Raw genomic sequence first — 21204 nt, 5'->3', positions numbered from 1 at the left:
CCCAGTGATTGCAGATTAACAGGAACCTATCACTCGATTTTAGGTCATGCCATCTGCATGTCATTATACTGCTGGGGTTTAGCGCCCTAAACATGCCCCTCTCAAATCTGTTCGTTGTGGCATTTTGTCTAAAAAAAAGTTATAATACAGCGTGCGCTGTATGTAAATTACCAGAGAAGAGTCCAACGGCTTCCTGCACATGCTCAGTGCTCAGATGAAGCTGAGGCCGGTACACTGTGACTCTTCTTCGGTAATTTATAACTTCTTTTTGGACAAAATGCTACAATGGAAAGTTTTGAAAGGGGCATGACGCTAAATCCCAGCAATATAACAACATGCTGGTGGTTTAGTGCCCTAAAATCTAGTGACAGGTTCCCTTTAAAGAAACTTACTGCCAACATTTGAATCACCGTTTGAAGGGCAGCTTCAAGCATTTCCTGAATTTGCCCAGAAACGCCCACATACCTGCCAAAAACACTAGTTTTAGGACACTTTAGCATAAGCCCATCCCTTTTGAGGTCCACGTCACGAGAAAATCCTGTGAAAAACAGGACGGTTGGTAGGTGGTTTATGTATACAGATTAGGTTGTCCAAACAAAATCTTTCTGTTACTTTTATTCACTATAACAGAGGACGACCCTGCATGTGCGGCTACCACTTCACTAAAAACAGAAGATGGGTCCCCCTCATTCTTGGGACCAATGGGGGCCCCATATGATCATACTTTTATAACACTCCTGACTGATGTGATAACGGTGTGGTAAATCCCCTTTAAGTGCTATCTCAAGTCTCGGAGAATAGATTAGGCTTCGTTCACATCTGCGCTAGGGCTCCGTTCCGTCGGAGCTTTCCGTCAGAACGGAGCCCTGACAGACACAAATGGGAACCATAGGTTTCCGTTTACATCACCATTGATTTCAATGGTGACGGATCCGGTGCCAATGGTTTCCATTTGTCTCCATTGGGCAAGGGTTCCGTCGTTTTGACGGAATCAATAGCGTAGTCGACTACGCTATTGATTCCGTCAAAACGACGGAACCCTTGCACAAAGGAGACAAGCCCTAGCGCAGATGTGAACGAAGCCTAATACGTATCTCACAGTTTCCTTTCTTTTGGTCAGGTCTCATGGGTGTGATAGACTAAATTAGATCAGTCATTTTATTGCAGTGGACTTAGGTCAGATTCACACAGGACATATTTGTTGGCATATTTGCCATCCCCATGCCAGTTTTCCACTGTGGTTTTTCATTAGTTTTATATTGTAAATCCCAGCATGCTCTAAGTTTTGAATTCTCGTGCCAATTTTCATCAGTGACATCAATGTAGGGTAATGCAAATGTTACAACTTTTTTTTCATGTAGTACTACGGGTGTAGTTTTTTTGAAGACGCGGTTCTAGTGTCTACATGTAGAATGAATCTACAAAAAAAAGTTGGGTCACTTTGTAAATACATTACATGACTTATATTGGACTAATCCTGAGATACAGCCTTTGTTATATTCCAGAGCTTCATTCACAGTCCTGAAGGCTTCAGAGCTGTAATCATCCAGCATTCCTGGCTCAATGTCTGCACAGAGTTTGGTTTGGTGATTTGCATTCTGGGACGTGTCATCTTTATACTAGGCTCTGTATAAGTCATCTGATGTAGGAAAAATGAACTATCCCTCTGCATTATATGTCAGTTAGGGGTGTGTCTGTCAATAGGGTTGTTGACTGTTCCCAATGACAACCAACAGACCTGTGAATGCAGGCTTTAACTCAGTGCAAAGTAAGTATTGCAGTGCATTTTCAAGTCTGGACAGAAATTCTTATTCTGGTATATAGGTTGTCCCATCAAAGATATGTTGACCTTCGCCAATCACTAGAATGAAGTGGGAGCGGCGCTACTGCTTCTATATGGAAAGTACTGTATATATATATATATATATATATATATATATATATATATATATATATATATATATATATATATATATACTTATTACATAATCACAGGATCTAGATATACACCACACAGATCCAACAGTGGCATACATATTTCCCCGATAGAAATAGGGTAACTGTCAAAATCATGACACTGGGGGTCATTTATGGGGATGAAAACTAGTACAAAGACAGTGGGAGTGTGGCCAATAATAATCAAACGTATGCTTGCAAAATAAGAGATCAAATCTAGAATCTAATTAGTTGCAATATCTAACAAAGCCATTACTACGTGTAACGTGAGCCCTAAAGGAGCCCTATGTATTATACACAGACTTCCAGTAAAACCCCCTGTGATGTGTATTTCCCTTTGTACTGTACTACTACTACTACTACTACTACTACTACATTATTTTGTATTATGACCTTTGCTTTCATTTCCCCTTCTCTTTGTGTTATATTTTTTTCTTTTTGTGTGTTATTTTCGCCTCCCCCCCCCCCCCCCCTACTTGCGTCAGTACAGCGTTGTTAACCATCCACCATTGATGCTTGGCAAATGGAATAAAGAAAAAAAACACCTTCCGTGAGAAAATCTCAAATAACTAATCTCTTAATCCTATTACACATAATTGTGCCCGTCCTCCATAGGCCAGCGCTTTACTTTATCCTTTTAAGCAGCCTGCAGAAAGTATTAAACCGGCAGAGCTTTACAGCTAGGGTTATGAAGGCGTACCTAAACAGTCGGACATGTAGGAATTAAACACATTTCCAAATTTTCATGAGTTATCTAATAGCCCTATGTCTGATATTATATTATATTATAAAATAAATATGTATTTGGCAAATCAAAAAGATCTATAACTCACTATCCAATAATTCTGACTGTTGTGGTCCTATATGATGAGATAATAATCATCTACAGAGATTCATTTTCCTGAACTATGCACTGGATTTTGCAAGTCACAGGTTAATAGGAGCACTGCATTAAACAGGAATAGAAAGTGAAAAGAAAGGAGGCGAGAGCAGGGGAAAGCATTTTTATGAAGTCTGGGTGACCCTGTGACAAAATAGTAGCTCTATAGCTGCTAAAATGGCTTCTGTATCTGAGCGACTTGCAGCAGCAAGAAGAAAAAGAAGACTTTGAAGCATGGCTAGTTGACATAGGAAGAAAGAACAGTTATCAGCACAGATTTTTGAGCAATGATGTACGTTCAAGCGTACCTAACCCCTTACAAGTGACTTTTCAGAATAAACTGTCATATGTGTGTACATCCTCCTCCCCCTTCCCTCTCAATAGATTTCTATCGGCAGCTGTGACCTGATCCCTCAGTGAGCTGATAGTCCATCTCATCTGGAGGAGATAGATTTAGCAGTAAGTTTAGAGTTGGGGATGGGGACGGGCTAATACGTAGAGAAATAGGCATTTTTCTCTATTAAGATATATTATAAAGGTTTATACATTTGATTATACTATTGATTTATACAAAAAGTTAGTGATGGTTTAAAGGGGCTGTCCAACTGTAAAAAAAAACAGGATGTAGCACTCACCCAATTAACACTTTGGAGTAAACCTTTTGTGGTGATGGCCTCATGTAAACAGGAGTCTTTTTAAGTCATAATCTTGGAATGTTCACCCTTCAATTGAGTGCAATTAACGTTATAAAGGATCCTATGGAAAAAGCTGATAAAAAAAAGTTCATACAATGAGATGGCTCATTAACAACTTTGGTTGGTGGTTCATCTTCCGGGTGTTTAGGCTGGTCATAGATATAAGAACTGTATCAGTAGCTACCTTACCCTTCTCCACCATAAACATGCCCATTCAGCTCAGCCCGAAGAGGCACTGTATGTGATTTCTATGACGGGGGCAAAGATGATTGACAACTAGACACTTCTGGTGCCACTTATCTTGAAGGAAATAAAAGAATCGAGTAGGTTCAAATCCAATCTGTACCATACCTGTTTTTCAAAAAAGCCAATGTTGGGAATGGTCTCCATAGATATGATAATCAAAAATGTAGCCCCTCATTGGCCAGTGGGGGTTTCAATAGTATGACACCAATAATACCACGGGCGGACATCTTATATTTGCGACGTGTGCAGGAGATAAGGGGGCCCTTTGCGACCTCAAAAGGGAAAGAGCTAATAAATGTATACTTGCCAAATTTTGGAAATTGTTTTCAGGGAGATTTTGTGATTTTTTTTTTTATGGATCACATCTCTTTTTGCAGGCCACATCCCTTGACCGCATGCTATCCTGCATTTTCAGGCTGAAATGCCATTCAACATTATAAACGTGCCCTGTGTCTCCTTATTTTTTAGAATTAGTGCAGAAAAAGATAAGGCAGTTGTCTATGACAACTACTCAGATCACAGTGATACTTTTAAAGGGCTGTGATGGATGAAATCTGCTGCACTTATTCTATTACAGACCCCAAAAATTAAAGACAGCAGCCAGACTCCCCCTAAATAATGACCCTAGACTTCCCCTAAATATAGACCACAGACAAGACTGATATCCCCTATACAGACCCTACACCAGGCTTCTATCCCCTATACAGACCCCAGACCATACTACTATCCCCGATACAGACCCCAGACCAGACTACTATCCCTTATACAGAACCCAGACCAGACTACTATCCCTTATACAGACCCCATACAAGACTACCTATTACCTATACAGACCCCAGACCAGACTACTATTCCCTATACAGACCCCAGACCAGACTACTATCCCTTATACAGACCCCAGACCAGACTACTATTACCTATACAGACCCCAGACCAGACTACTATTCCCTATACAGACCCCAGACCAGACTACTATCCCTTATACAGACCCCAGACAGACTACTATCCCTTATACAAACCCCAGACCCGACTATTCCCTATACAGACCTCAGACCAGACTACTATCCCCTATACAGACCCCAGACCAGACTACTATTCCCTATACAGACCCCAGACCCGACTATTCCCTATACAGACCTCAGACCAGACTACTATACCCTATACAGACCCCAGACTGTCCCTTATACAGACCTCAGACCAGACTACTATCCCTTATACGGACCCCAGACCAGACTACTATCCCCTATACAGACCCCAGACTGTCCCTTATACAGACCTCAGACTAGACTATCCACTATACAGACCCCAGGCCAGACTACTATCCACTTTACAGACCCCAGACCATACTACTATCCCCTCTATTGTCCCCAGACAAGACTACTATCCCCTATGCTAACCCAAGGCCAGACTATCCCCTATACAGACCCCAGTCAAGACTACTATCCCTAATACAGACCCCAGTCCAGTTTATCCCCTATACAGACCCCAGTCCAGACTGCTATCCCCTATACATACCCAAGACCAGACTATTCCCTATACAGACCTCAGACCAGACTACTATCTCCTAGACAGACCCCAGACTAGATGTACAGATACTAATGTCTTCTCATTCCTGCACTCCTGCGCCACCGCAGACAACATTGATGCTAAAGTCATGGTCAGGATGTTGTTTTTTGCGGCGGCACCTGCGTGTGCAGAGGAGTGCAGGAACGGGGGAAAGTGAGTATATTTGGTGCATTGGAGATTAGCCTTTTATTTCGGGGGGTATCCCAGACTTTCTGGAGAGTTGGTAAGTTTGAATGAATGTTATAGCTCACAATTACTAGTGGATTATTGGAGAGACATAAGGAGGATATTCCATGATTTAAGACATTTTTTGCACATTTGTTCAAGGTGCCATAAAACTTTAATGGTAGGAAAAACCCTTTAAATGAATTTGTTCTTACAATTCGGAAAAACATTAGGTTACATTTAAGACTAGATGGTATTCAAGAAGGAAAAGGGAGGAATCTAAATAGCGCTACTTCCTCAAGATAAAAAGTCATCAAAGTCGTTAGTAGTAATCCAGTTTTTAGTAAGATGACGCATTTCGATGCCGGTCCGGTGTCGAAACGCGTCATCTTATGAAAAACTGGATTACTACTAACGAGTTTAATGACCTCTTATCTTGATGAAGTAGCGCTATTTATCTTCCTCCTTTTTCCTTCTTGAATGCAAAACGCACTGTCTCAGGTGAGGGTAATTTTCACACCTGTGTCTATTATCTTCTTTATCTTTGGGATTTCTACTCCATGAGGCACTTCTTTCTTTCATTTTTTACAGAAAATAAGGTTACATGGTGGTATGCACTGGATTATGGTATGATGGATGAAAATGGTTTACATAGACCTTCCTCACTGTCTAAGGTCTCTACGGTTAACCTGGCTATACACTAGAGATTTTGAGCGCTTGAAAAGGCCGATTCAGACTATTTTCTGCCGACAATCGGCTCCTTTTCATGACGCAAACTGGCATGACAGATTTCTGTTATTGTCAAGTGCAGTTGGAAAGTCGTGCCAAAAAGATCTGCATCCCATCAATAAAAGACTACACCAGGCCACAAATAAAAGCAGAGATCGATCGGCGATTAGTCCTAGATAGATACAGTAGATAGACAGATCGACAGACAGACAGACAGACAGACAGACAGACAGACAGATAGATAGATAGATAGATACATACATACATACATACATACAGGGCCATGAGGCGAGATGAGCTTCTCGCCTCAAGCGTCAGTCTGCTACCTCTCTGAGGAGGCGGCGGAGCCACTGAAACCAGCCTCCGCCACCTCTTCCTGCACTATAATTGTATCTGCGTCTATAGGATGCAGATACAATTACATGCATCACTAGCGCTGGCAGGGCACATTCTTTGCCTCACCATTCAGAGCCTTTCAATGATGCAAGCGCCGCGATGACGTCATCGTGCCGCTTGCATTGTTGAAAGGCAGGGCAAGGCACCCTGCCAATCAGAGCCTTTCAACGAGGCAAGATGCGCGATGACGTCATCAAACCGCCTGCGTCGTTCAAAGGCGCTGATTGCCAGGGCAAGAATGTGCCTTGACCTGCCATTCTGTGCCTTTTAATGATGCAAGTGGTGCGATGACATCATCGCGCCACTTGTGTTGTTAAGCCCCAGCAGACCTGCTCAGAAGAGAGCAGGCCTGCATTGCTAGAGGACGACGTGGGAATGGGACCAGGTGAGTATGTAAAGTTGTTGTTTTTCAATCAAAAGTGTGAGCGGCTATATCTACAGGGGGGGGGGGCTCTATCTACAGGGGTCTATATGTGGGGTACTATCTACAGGGGGCTGTATGTGGGGTACTATCTACAGGGGGCTGTATGTGGAGCACTATCTACAGGGGTGCTGTATGTGGGGCACTATCTACATGGGCCACTATGGAAGGCAGTATAGGAGGCTCTATAGGGGGCACTATGTATGTGGGATACTGTCTACAGGGGTCTCTAAGTGGGGCACTATCTACATGTTATCTTTGTTTATAGGTGCAGAAATGTTTGAAAAGTGAGAAGCTGAAGACATCTGAACGGCACACTGCAGAAATGGGCCGTGGTTGGGAGAAGTCATCATAGAGGTTGACTGAATGTAGCAGAAAAGAGATAAAGAAAAACTAGAATCTAAAAAGACGTCCCCTGTGAGTCACTCAATGTAACTGTTTATTCTGCCTCCAATCAGTACTGTAGTCACTGTACGATCTGCAGCGAGATGATGGGTGGTATGACTTTTTTTTGTGAAACAGCAATTCCCAGCATATCCTTACCAATGTTCGGGCCATGCTGGGAGTTGTAGTTTTACGCCAAACAATCCTAAACGGCAGGGGTTGCACTAAATTTGCAAATGATCTTTATTCTGAGGTGTACTTCTGCTGGTGCTGTATTTATGTACTGAGTTTTGTTCTGGTGTTGTATTTATGTACTGAGCATTGTTCTGGTGCTGTACTTATGTATAGAGCTTAGTGCTGGTGCTGTATTTATGTACTGAGCTTAGTTCTAGTGCTGTATATATGTACTGAGCTTGGTTCTGGTGTTGTATTTATGTACCGGGCTTTGTTCTGGTACTGTATATATGTACTGAGCTTGGATCTGGGGCTGTATATATGTTTTGAGCTTGGTTCTGGTACTGTATATATTTATGAGCTTGGTTCTGGAGCTCTATTTATGTACTGAGCTTTGTTCTGGTGCTGTATATATGTATTGAGCTTTGTTCTGATACTGTATAAATGTACTGAGTTTTGTTCTGTTGCTGTATTTATGTACTGAGATTGGTACTGGTGCTGTATATATGTACTGAGCTTTGTTCTGGTGCTGTATATATGCACTGAGCTTTGTTCTGGTGCTGTATATATGTACTGAGCTTGGTTCTGTTGCTGTATATATGTATTGAGCTTTGTTCTGGTACTGTATATATGTACTGAGCTTGCTCTGGTGCTGTATTTATGTACTGAGTTTTGTTCTGGTGCTGTCTATATGTATTGAGCTTTGTTCTGGTACTGTACTGTATATGAGCTTTGTTCTGAAACTGTAATTATATAGGATATTTCTTATAATAACAAAATTGCAGGGCAGATGGAATTGTTTTCAATTCATTGTATATTTAATGGGAACCTGCCAGGTAGTTTTAACCCCTTGAACTGCCACCATGTAGTAATACATGACCTGACAATATTTCCAAACATTCCCCTATTTTTTTTTTCCAGATGTAGCAAAATCCATATAATCAACTTTTAAAATGGTGCGCGCTTTATGCTAATTACTCATTAAAGGGTCATGGGGCAGTGCCGCTATCCTGAAGAGTCACATAGTCCTGCCTCCAAACCCACCTTTCCGTGCTTGATTGACATCCCCCTGGCTACATCACTACCAGTCCCCTTCAACTTTCTCGGATGCGCCATTTCCTTGTAAACCTTGGACACGCACCGTGCAGTGAGGTGTACTCTGTCCAGCTTTGTCGCTGCACCACGCATGCCAGGGGAGTACAAGGCAACGGCGCATCTGCAAGAGTTTGTGGAGGCTGCTAGTGACGTAGAACAGCCAGGGGGATGCCGCCTCAGGCAGCAGAAAAGCTAGAATCGGCCCTGGATTTTTAGATAGATAGACAGACAGACAGACAGACAGACAGACAGATAGATAGATAGATAGATAGATAGATAGATAGATAGATAGATAGACAGATAGATAGATAGATAGATAGATAGATAGATAGATAGATAGATAGATAGATAGATAGATATTAGATGGATAGATAGATAGATAGATAGATAGATAGATAGATAGATAGATAGATAGATAGATAGATAGATAGATAGATAGATAGATAGATAGATAGATAGACAGATAGATATTAGATAGATAGATAGATAGATAGATAGATAGATAGATAGATAGATAGATAGATAGATAGATAGATAGATATGAGATAGATAGATAGATAGATAGATAGATAGATAGATAGATAGATAGATAGATAGATAGATAGATAGATAGATATTAGATGGATAGATAGATAGATAGATAGATAGATAGATAGATAGATAGATAGATAGATAGATAGATAGATAGATAGATAGATAGATAGATATGAGATAGATAGATAGATAGATAGATAGATAGATAGATAGATAGATAGATAGATAGATAGATAGATAGATAGACAGACAGATAGATATTAGATAGATAGATAGATAGGCAGACCCATTGTGTCAGGGATTGATTCTATTTTTTGCCACATTGCTATCTTTCTTGACAAGATTTTGAGGTTATATGCTATTGGGGCAGCTTCATATATTAGAGATACATCCGACTTTATAAATAAACTTAATGAAGTAATCCTGCCTGTAGATTTAAAAATTACATTGGTATCGTTCGATGTGGTCAATTTATACACTGTTATAGATCACAAAAAGGGTATACAAGCTGTCAGTAATTTTCTGGACACGTCAGATTACACACCTGACTGCCGCACCTTTCTTTTACAACTATTAGAGATCGTTTTAGGTATGAATTATTTTCTATTTGGGGATAATTTTTATCTTCAACTGCAAGGAACGGCGATGGGGTCAAACATTGCCCCCACTTACGCCAATATATTCATGCGCAAATTTGAAGAGGCGTTCGTCTATGGATCAAACCACTTCAAACATGTTATTAAGTGGTGGCGTTACATAGACGATATTTTCATGATATGGTCAGGGGATAATGATATGCTATTGGATTTCTTCTCATGTATTAATGAATATGATGACAAGATTAAATTTACACTGGTACAGTCGGATACTGAAATTCAATTTTTGGATGTTTTGGTTAAGGTCAATAACAACATTTTTAGTACTGAGCTCTATACTAAACCAACAGATTGTAACAATCTCCTTTTATACAGCAGTAATCATCCACGCAGTATGGTAAAAAACTTACCAAGTAGTCAACTGATGAGGGTTAAAAGAATAGTTAGCGACACAGATACTGCCACTGTAACCCTTGAAAAAATGGTAAACCGTTTTCGTACTCGGGGATACCCCATGAAAATCTTGAATGAACATAAGTCTAAGGTGTCACAAACAGATAGGGATATTCTCCTTAGACCTAAAGCAACTAAAATACAAACTGATCGTATCCCATTTATATCTACATATACGGACCAGAGTAAGGCCATTACGGAAATCATCAGACGTCATTGGCCTATGCTAAAAAATTGTTTGACACATATCCCGGAATTTTCGAGATACCCACTGCTATCATATCGCAGATCTCAAAACCTCAGGGACAGATTGGTGAAAACTGATGTTGGGTCCCTTAAACCTACTGGACAAACATATTTGACTAAACCCAAGGTTGGGTGTTTCCCATGTTTGAACTGTATAAATTGTAGTCACATGCTAAAAGGTCCAACTCTTGTACATCCTACTACACAAAGAAATTTTCAGATTAGACACTATCTAACATGTAACACTGATTTTGTCATTTATGTTCTACGATGTCCCTGTCATCTTTTATATGTGGGTGAAACCACACTAGAGTTGAAAATTAGACTAAATCAGCATAGATACACGATTAGGAAAAAACGTTTGGACTTACCTGTTTCGAAACATTTTTCGGAGATGGGCCATACGGAACATCAACTAAAATTTTGGATCTTGGATCATATTCCTCCCCTGAGACGAGGGGGTAATAGGATTACACTATTAAAAACTAGGGAGTTACAATGGATTAAGAGGCTCAATACCCTTAAACCAAATGGACTTAATGTTGATTATGTGTTGAGTGGAGTGGTGTGAGTTCTCCTTCGTTCCATCATACCCCATTGTGGATGCGCTTGATATTTTTATCAATAGATATAAATACTAACATGTTGATTCATAGGGTTATAATCTTTTGAGATACTAATTTTTTTCTTCTTCTTTTTACTCTAGAGCGTTCTTTTGAACTTGTTGGAAGATCACCTCTACGGACGAAGTACATCACGATTTTTTCTATATATCAACACTATTGAAAAATAACAATAAAATAATAAAAAAATTTTTATGGAATTTTTTTGCATTGTATCCTTTTACGGATATCGAATTATGAAATTATATAAAATATTATGCTATTACATATATTCTGCCACGTTATCTTTAGAGGGTGTAAAAAATATACAGACTTTGAACAATTTTGGTACTGAGAGGTTTTGGACGTATATGAGGTATACGATATTCACTTTGAAGTTCTAAATAACATATATAGGGGTTACGGGGGAACATTATGATATTGAGGCATATGACATGTCCTCATTGTCTATGTTCCTCCCCTATTGGGGTGGAGATGGGCATTTATAAAATGGCTATTGACCAACCTATATACTCCAATGTTCATTAAAATATTTTAATTCTGAATGTGAATGGGGTTATACCACTGCGTTCTTACCTCCCTATTAACTTTATTTTAGATATCTTACTTAGATATCCGTTGTGATATATACGCACTCTCTATAGATATAGTTCTAATTTAAATTAGATTGGGAGCGATATTGTTCCTATATGGGTATGTTCTGGCATTTTGTACATACCTCTTTAGATATATTCCCTATTACGAGATATTCTTTCCCTATTTAAAAATGGCTGCGTTGCGTCTGCGCTCTCCTGCGCATGCGCGATTCACATACCGGATATCCGTAATAATTAATACATTGCAAAACTCCTACTCATGCGCAATAGCGCTTTCTTACATATCGCCATGGCGGCGCCGTGATGCTATATCCCAAGAGGTGATTTCCTGTTTTAATTTGTTTTTAATACACACACATGATACGCACAGGTGCGGACACCATCTTTAATTGGATACTTTAACTGTATTATAGGTTTTGGACATATATACCGTTGATTATTCATCTTATTTTTACACTACTTGTTTGATATTATTGTGTTATTTCCCACTATATATTTATTATTATATGTATGTTATGCTGATGTACATTTTTTCTCTGATTACTATTGATTCACTGATTTAATTGTCACCATGTTATATACTTGGAATGTATCACATGTTATTTGCTTGAGAAAGGCTCTAGAGGATAGAGCTGAAACGTTGCACGCACAGGGGGCAATAAATACACCCTTTACTATATTTTCTGCGGAGTGCTGCCTCTTTTTTGGATATTATTAGATAGATAGATAGATAGATAGATAGATAGATAGATAGATAGATAGATAGATAGATAGATAGATAGATAGATAGATAGATATGAGATAGATAGATATGAGATAGATAGATGATAGATAGATAGATAGATAGATAGATAGATAGATAGATAGATAGATAGATAGATAGATAGATAGATAGATAGATAGATAGATAGATAGATATGAGATAGATAGATAGATAGATAGATAGATAGATAGATAGATATGAGATAGATAGATAGATAGATAGATAGATAGATAGATAGATAGATAGATAGATAGATAGATAGATAGATAGATAGATAGATATGTGATAGATAGATAGATAGATAGATAGATAGATAGATAGATAGATAGATAGATAGATAGATATGAGAAAACGTTTTTATACAACAGGGCAAATAACCTTCACAACCATGCGTTGGAGGAGGAATTTTTCTCTTTAGCTGTCATCATTTTCTATAATAATTACCTTAATGATAATGACCAGGTCTGCCACTGTTATGGCGTCACTGTTATTGGGGCACTGCCAAGTTCACACCTGATGTTGATTCTTTCTGATGTTGGCACCAGCAAAAACGTAGTATTTAATTTTCCCTTTTGTAATCATTCCTGTGAGGACCAGTCGGCCTGCGGGTCCAAAAGTCTGATATGGTCCTGACTTCTAGTTACAGGATCAGCACAACACACGTGAAGCAAAGTTTTAACAAAAATGACTAAACTTTTTCCTATAGATTTACCTGCGGAATAGTAAATTTTACTTAAACTTTGCTACTCTGGCACATAACGTATGCAGCTTGAAATAATTTCTGAATTCGACTCCTATATCCCCTTTGAAATGTCCCTTGGTTAAGTGACAAATTGCTCACCTCACCCCCCATGTGAACAGGGGGTGGGAATTGCTGTGAGGAGGGCATGCTGGGGAGGGGACTGAACACATAAGAGGATGTCTGCCTATACTCACAGGATCAGAAGCTTTCTGTCTGCGTCCAGGTGAGTGTGCTTCCAGCAGATCAGGGTGCTTGTGTCTGTATACTCAGGGGAAGTGGCCACCAATGCTTGGGTATTGGCTGTATACATGTATTTTTCATTGATTGATCGATTTCATTGATTGTAAATTTCTATTGATCAATAATGACTATTTATAAGGATAATTAGTAATTGCATCTGTCCTGATTTATAAGGTCTACTGATTGCGTAGTGTCTTGGTTGGTTAACTTGTGACACACATTTGTCAATCTTAATAGTGCGGCAGGCTATACTTTATTAGAGTTAAGCGAATCTCAACGCCAGATTTGCTATACTTTATATCACATGTATTTTTTTCCCTTGTTAAAGTCAATGGTGAAAAAATAAGCAATTTTTCATTTAAAAAAATGTCAGTATATCCTGAAATGACTGAAAATAACGCAATGTGTGGATAGAAACATGATATATTCCATCCGGCGATTAAATAGGAAGCAAAGACGTATAAAAAAAATAGAAAAAAATTCCAGCCTTATAGCGGTCTCACACTTTTTAGTCTGTATTATGGACGTGATAGCTAGACCCCCGCTCCATATTGAACTTAGATCGCCATAGGGTTCTATGATAGATCTAAATTCAGTTTGGTAGACCCGCATTTGTTTCCGTGTATTGCGACCTTAAAATGTATGGTGAAAAAGGGCCGTATTAGTGCCATGTGTGAACGGCCATATACATAACTTGATAATGTACTGCTAGCCATTACTTTGCCTGAAAGAAGGACAATGTGATGTAAATTATTAGATTTGAGTAGAGTAAAATAATTAATAATCAGTCGATCGATCGATCGAGCAATCGATCGATCAACCCATCGATCAATTAGATTCTTTATTTTGTTACTTCAAAAACGTCTAATAATTGTTAAATCATTTATAGTGTGCAAGAGAATAGCCGTCTAAAATATGGTTCTTCCAATGTAGGTAAATGAAGGTACTGCTTGTATTAAATCGTCACATCAAATTCCCTATGTGCTTTATCATTCTGTGTTTTATAAATAAAGTTAGTTCAAATGACAGCAGGAATTTCTAATACTTTGTGACACACTGTATTTTATACCCAGCACTAATTCAATCCCCATAATGCATCTCACAGCTATTGGATTAAATTACTGCCGGGAATGTGATACAATCCATGAGAACTTCATGTGAGTGTTTCATGTAACTTTACTAATAATCCTGGAGATCCCCTTTAAGTAGGATTCTTAAAGGGTACACGTTTTTTTGGCAGTAGTCCTAGCTCGAGAGCCTTACGCAAAACAGCCTGCGACTGGTCATTGTAAACATTGTTAGACTTTCACCCCTTTATCCCCTTTATTACATAATATTGAGGCTTGCCTGATAAACTATCATGAGATCTTCATATGTTTGTACCTAAAGAATTGAGTCACACAACAGCTCTCCCAGGTGTCCTGCCCAAAAAACTTACGTTTTTGAAGAGATTATTTTAAAATTGTGGCCAAAAGCCAACTGCTATCATGGTTTTCTATGGAAGTTCTCCATATATTAATATGGAGAGCTGTAACTCAAATTTACATGAATCGCACCGGTGTGTCATCACCCTAATGTGACTATGCTATGGTACGGGAGTGATACGCACAAGTAAAATAATGGTGTGTCATCTTCTCAATCAAACAACATCTTCATTGTGATGCTGCCATATTCATTGTATAGTTTTGGGTCACCCTATCTGCCGATGTAAATGTTAAAAGTACTTGTGAAATACCCTAAAAACACAAAAAGACCTAATAGAGTCCGTTCTATGTTGTAGAAAGGCAAGCTGTCCATACTCTTAGATAAAAGTTGTCCAAAACCCTAAAATTTTGGCAGGATTGACCGATGATCTAATATGCATGGGGGCCTCCCAAATGTTCTTTGGTGGCAGATGTCAGGGAAAGAAGGATTGGGCATGTTGGATTTCAACACGCTCCATCCTTTGTTCTGAGGGGTCTTGCAGCACCGTATTCCCCTCTCTTCATATAGATTATGTACGCTCAGCCTTCAATAGTAACACATTATCGGTTCGACCAACATTCATCTCATGTGTATGGTCAGTTTTGGTGTTGGTGCACTTCTACAGACATGGGATATACAAGGCTTGTTTATCTACAAAAACGTTGAGGCCGGTCAACGTATCTGATGGTCCATTTATTGTCAAGCGCTAGCAAAGTGTAGGTTCATGTTAGGTGAAAAATTCGAAAAATATTGTGAACTTTCTTTAAGTGACACCAAAGTTTATCTTAACCATACGTGTTGTGCAGTTGATTGCTATCTATTGTCATCTTTTGAGGTTGACCACAATGTTCTTTCATAGGGTTACGGCCTTTCGACAGGAAGGTTATCATCACTACTTTACCCCATGTATCTCAAGTTCTGAGAACCTCCAGAAAAATCTATATACCATGCACTTCTATTATCAAGTGAACGCTATGTTTACTAGTTGGGTTGTCAAATATCATAGGTCGTTCTTCGTACTTTCCCGATAAGACGAGTTCACAGATAATACAAATAAACACCACTTTGATAAACAGTTTTTCACACAAGTAAAATTATGGTCAGTATACGTGTCCCAACTTCTCCAGAACACACAAAGAAGACCTGACATTTCTACATCTCAAATACCAGACGGGATGATCCAATATGCAGTCTCTTAGGAAATATGTAAGATGGGGTGTAGACCTCTCTGAACTACCACCTAAGGCTCTCCAGGTGTTGCCAAACTACAAACAGCTGGCAATAAATGTGGGTTGTGAGTTCATTGTGTCAACAGTAACTGATGGTTGATGCCATTATCAACATGTTCATGGTAGTTGTGTGATATTATTATCATATTATCCTAATTTAGGGGGATTCGATGGAAGATGAACCTTGTTTTGGTTCAGATGCGGGCCATATACAACTATAAAGTAATATTTGATCTGGGGATGGAAGGTGGCCATAGATCCAGGAATAACTTGGCCAACTAATTAATAACAGATGCAGAGCCATAGCCTCCCTTCAACCAGGGCAAAGGTTCAGTTGTCTATGTCCTATATCTATATAACCTGGCCAAGGCAAAGTGACTTGTTGGTGCACTTCCCGGCATATGGGGAGGCAGCTACCCCCTTAGCTATGCCCCTGACAAATGTTTAGAATCAGCGCGCTATGGTGACTATCGATTCTAAACAAATCGAATTTGCCAAAAGTTTTGAATTTTTTTAAATCCCACCATTGTGGTTCTCGGTGCACGATTAGGGATAATGGAGACCGCCAGCCACTATTTTACAGATTAGGATAAGGAAGAAGGGAGAAAGGGAGATTTAAAAAAATATATATAATACTCACCTAATCTCCAGTAGCAATGTGTCCCTGCCGGCCTCCTGAGCTGATGTAGTTTTGTCCCATGTGACCGCTGCAACCAATCACAGGCTGCCACGGTAAGAAAACAACATCATCTCAGGAGGCCGGCACAGCCGCTTTGCCCAGGGAAAACAAGGAAAGTGAGTATGGTATATTTTTTTATTTTAGGGGTGGAATCGCAAGTGTCCCGATTGCCCTATAATAAGTATATAACTTGGATGTAATCCTAGAAGACATCAGAGAGTCAGACCGGGCAATCAGGGCACTTCGTGGGGAATTTATTTAGATCAAATAGAGTTGGACAACCGATTTGATAGAATCGATTGGGAATATATCTTGGATTTTGTAGCTACATCTGTCCAATAGGTTTTCAGGGTTGACAGATTGGATCCTGGTGGGTTCTATTGTAGACAGTTTTTCTAGTCATGCATATAATGACATACACACCCCAATATTGCTCTGGTTATAATTTTTGTATAATGCTACCTTCTAGTTTGAGTAGGGTTGGACTGGCCTACCAGAGGACTAGAGCATGCTAAAAGGGCCACCATAACAGGACATATGAGATCAATACGAAGATGACATTGGAACTGAACATTTTTGCTTAGGCTTTCTATGCCAATAAAATGTGTATTAGTTCTGGGTCACTTGAGAGAGGGCCTTCAAAAACATTTCCCTTCTGAGCCTTATGTATCTTAGTCCAACTCAGTGTATCAGCTCACTGAGTCATTGTGGTCCGGGATATCTGACAAGTTGCCTAATATCCAGGATCTATAGGTGAAGAAAATTTAACACCAATGTGCCCACACCTGAAATTATCCACCTATGGTAATATTTCTTGAAGGGTATGCTTTTCAATTTCATATACAGTATATCTACAGATATAGACAATTATCGTTTGTAGTATGCTGACGGAAGTGGGGCATTAATTCACATTGCCACAGTAGCTCCATGGTACATCTAGGATCCCTGTTCTGGTGGGGCTCTCAAGTTCTTCTGATGCCACTTCAGGACATATAGTGGTAGGTTACTAAGAATATTTTTCAGTCCAACGTCAACCTCCTATTCTCAGTTTATGAAATGTCCTGTTGATGGACTTTATTAGTCAATACAGTATGTTCCTTGCAGAAGAATAGGAAAGATTCTTTGACCATCCGTGATTCTCTGTGTCCTCAGATTTGCTTCATCCAGGCAATCTAGGTGTGTACAGCATGGGAAATAGCTCAGAAAAAAGTTCTGCCATGTTAGATAACACGCGGTAGTAAACTATTTTGAGGCTTAACCACATGAAACCCTCTGAATAACGGTTTCCTTATCAGGTGTTTTCTCCAGCTGCGGTGAAGATGAAGCTACTACTCGCACTGTCGGTTGTCCTTATTGCTCTCTCTGTGTTGACAGGTATGTTTCAAAAAGTTCTTGTGGTGCAGAATGCAGTTTTACTATTATCTACATATAACAAATGCACGTCTACACGGAAATGCAAGGAAACTCTAAGAAGAGGTTTTTGGATTCCTAACTTCCAAGGTCATGTGGTTGTTCATAGTCTAGTGTAGAATTGCCATCACTCAATGGTGGTAGGAGCTCTGTTTTTCTGATACAGAGCTCCAAATTCCCTTGCATAGACATAGGGGGAATTTATAAACTTTTTTAGACCGGTTTTCTGGCGTAGAAAAGTCACAATTTGCGTTAAAAATTTCAACTTTGAGTCGTTTCCACCACTTTTGTAAACAGTGGGTAGACCTAGGCACTCGCAACCCAACAAATTTGTCATAATTTACATCAGTAGCTTGCATAAATTATGGCTCAAATCTACACTAGATCAGTTTTAAGAATTTCCCTTCATAAAGTTAAAATAAAACATACCTGAGCCTGCAGTCGCCACTAGAGGGAGCTTAGGAGCTCATTGCATACAGTATGCAGTCAGCTTCTAAGCTCCCTCTAGTGGTGGCTGCAGGCAGGCAGAATTTTGTAAGTTATTTCTGTCTATGCAGGGGATTTGGAGCTTTGTATCAGAAAAAATTAGATTCAACTGCTATAATTATGTATGAAGAAATTAATCAGCGCGGAATGTTGGACCTAAAAAGTACACGATGATAAAACGTGGAGATTCACGTCTCAATATCATCATCATCATTAGTCTTTATATATGTAGTTTAAACAGTTTATGACCCTGAGAATTGCACAGCCATCATTAAATTTTTTTCAAATAATTTTTAATATTAAATTAAAAAAAATTACTTTAAATGTGATCAGCAATACCCAGTACCATCACCCTGTGACTTCAGGAATATCTATGACTATTCTCTATGCAGTAAACAGATATATAAGCTGTCATGTGCAACTGTAGCATCCATCCATGAAATGTTTCTTACCCCCATGATCACTACCATATGCCATATATCTCTAGTTCTGACAAACTCTACAAACATTTATTTTGATATAAGCCGCTTATTGTATAGCCGAATACATTAAAGGGGTTGTAAATTACAAAAACATGGCTGCTTTTTTTCCCCAAAAACAGCGCCTTACCTGTCCACAGGTTGCGTGTGATATTGCAGCTCTTTCTAATACACTTTAATGGAGCTGAGCTGCAATACCAGACACAACCCATTAACAGGTGTGGAGCTGTTTCTAGAAGTAAGTAGCAATGTTTTTTAGTCCTTTACAACCCCTTTCAAATTAGGGATGACATTGAATGGAAATAATATATATATATTTTGCACTGTTTATTCCTTTACATACTTTTATTGTTTTTTTGCTACAATACAGAACCCAGCTCAGCCGAGTCCCAGGAGCCCTCCCTGAAGGAGCGGGTCAAATCTTTCGGAGAATCTATTAAAGGTGCAGGTTCCGTAGTGGTAGATAAGACTAAAGCTGCAATCAAAGGTCTGCACGAGAGTGAATTTGCCATAAAGACAAGGTACTTATGAGAATTACTTATTCCATTTAGGGCACCAATATACAAGACGTCTACCAAGGCCATCACTTAAACAGGGGTATCTAACCACACAGCCCTGCCAGCACCTCTCAGCAATGCTGGCTGAAGGAGACCCGTCAGGAGTCATGGTGCCCCTTACATAGCGCATTTTATAGATGCCCTGACAACTATTATCTGGCCTTGTACCCATCAGTACTGTTTCTATTGCCTGGACAACATTTATATTCCCTTGTCTATAGTACACATGTTCTGTCCTGGTGGGGTAACTAAGTGGGCACTAAGCGTGCCCACTATTTACCATACTGAGTCGAAACAACCAGTAGATGATTGGAGAAGAACCGCTGACAGACAGGGATTACCTCACACAACACCACCAATTCAGGCATATGGAGAAAGTAGAGTACAGCCCTGGAGGGCTTCTAGTCTTTTTGAATCAAAAAGTAAAATGGCGTCCCCCAAATAAAAGATGGGAATGTCCATGGATGGATTGTATGTCTACCTAAATGCTACCCCCCAACCCCCCAGGGAAGGGTGACGTCTGAGATAAAGTTCTTAATTTGCCTAATGGATGATGCACCCCTCGTATAGCCCACTGAACTGCAGTAAAGGGGCCTGAATAGTGGGGGGTACCTTATTAGAAGTTATTTTCCAACTTATATGAACCTCCAAAGTACCGCACTACTAGAATTTTAACTTTTTGCTTTCTTAATAGGAACTTTTTCACTGACGGTTTTCAGAAAATAAAAGACAAGTTTTCAAACTAATTTCAGAAGAAGAATTCAGAAGTCTCTGAACCCTGCAGAATGAGAAGCCCTTACCCTGCTAAATGTTTCCAAAGAATAATGTAGAAATGTCCTTTTTGAACATAGTGCAATCCACCTGTACGTCATGAGAATGTAATAAACTCTATGCCTCCCCATCTGTGCTCATTTTGTTTATTTTTGCTTTGATCACAAGACTATATTGGGATAAGATTTGTATTATTTCAATCACAGACGTACCTGTCAGTTCTTAAAATCCAATCGGAAAGCTCACAATGACAACCATCGCCTTTCAAAAAACGACCAAAAGGTGTCCCTACAATACCACCACACAGTGCCCAAAAATAATTATCCAGGGGTGTGTAGTGGAGGCCCATGGGCATTTGCCCCTTTTAACCCTCCCTATTTTCCAGCCCTGTGTTAATTACATGCTAACAAACAAATGGAATGATCCAGCACTTCATGAAGTAGTAATCTTAGAACTTTATTGTACACCGCATTCCAAATTATTATGCAAATGTTATTTTTCGCTGATTTTCCTAAATAGTCGATGCAAATGACAGTCAGTATAATCTTCAACCCATCAACCGTTGGAGTATAATGCGAATTTTATTGAACAAATCTCCTAATGATAACAGATTTTTTTTTAGAAGTAAA

At 39.4% G+C, this 21204-nt stretch overlaps 1 protein-coding gene across 6 annotated transcripts; it reads left to right on the top strand.

Annotated features, from left to right (window-relative positions):
- Nucleotides 1–204: 204 nt before the first annotated feature.
- On the top strand, nt 205–20705 carry APOC1 (apolipoprotein C1). 6 transcript variants are annotated; one of them, XM_075840245.1, is made up of 4 exons: nt 205–250; nt 18168–18246; nt 19618–19768; nt 20499–20705. In XM_075840245.1, exons 1-4 carry the CDS (start codon nt 215–217, stop codon nt 20548–20550), a joined length of 318 nt encoding a protein of 105 aa, XP_075696360.1. In that variant the 5' UTR covers nt 205–214; the 3' UTR covers nt 20551–20705. The 6 variants fall into 6 exon arrangements, with proteins under 6 accessions (XP_075696360.1, XP_075696365.1, XP_075696362.1 ...); XM_075840250.1 differs by lacking the exon at nt 205–250 and adding an exon at nt 13396–13483; XM_075840247.1 differs by lacking the exon at nt 205–250 and adding an exon at nt 16135–16170.
- The last annotated feature ends 499 nt before the right edge of the window (nt 20706–21204 follow it).

The sequence above is a fragment of the Rhinoderma darwinii genome, chromosome 10 (assembly GCF_050947455.1).
Source record: "Rhinoderma darwinii isolate aRhiDar2 chromosome 10, aRhiDar2.hap1, whole genome shotgun sequence".
Classification (NCBI taxonomy): Eukaryota; Metazoa; Chordata; class Amphibia; order Anura; family Rhinodermatidae; genus Rhinoderma; species Rhinoderma darwinii.
This window is presented reverse-complemented; position numbering and strand designations above follow the sequence as displayed.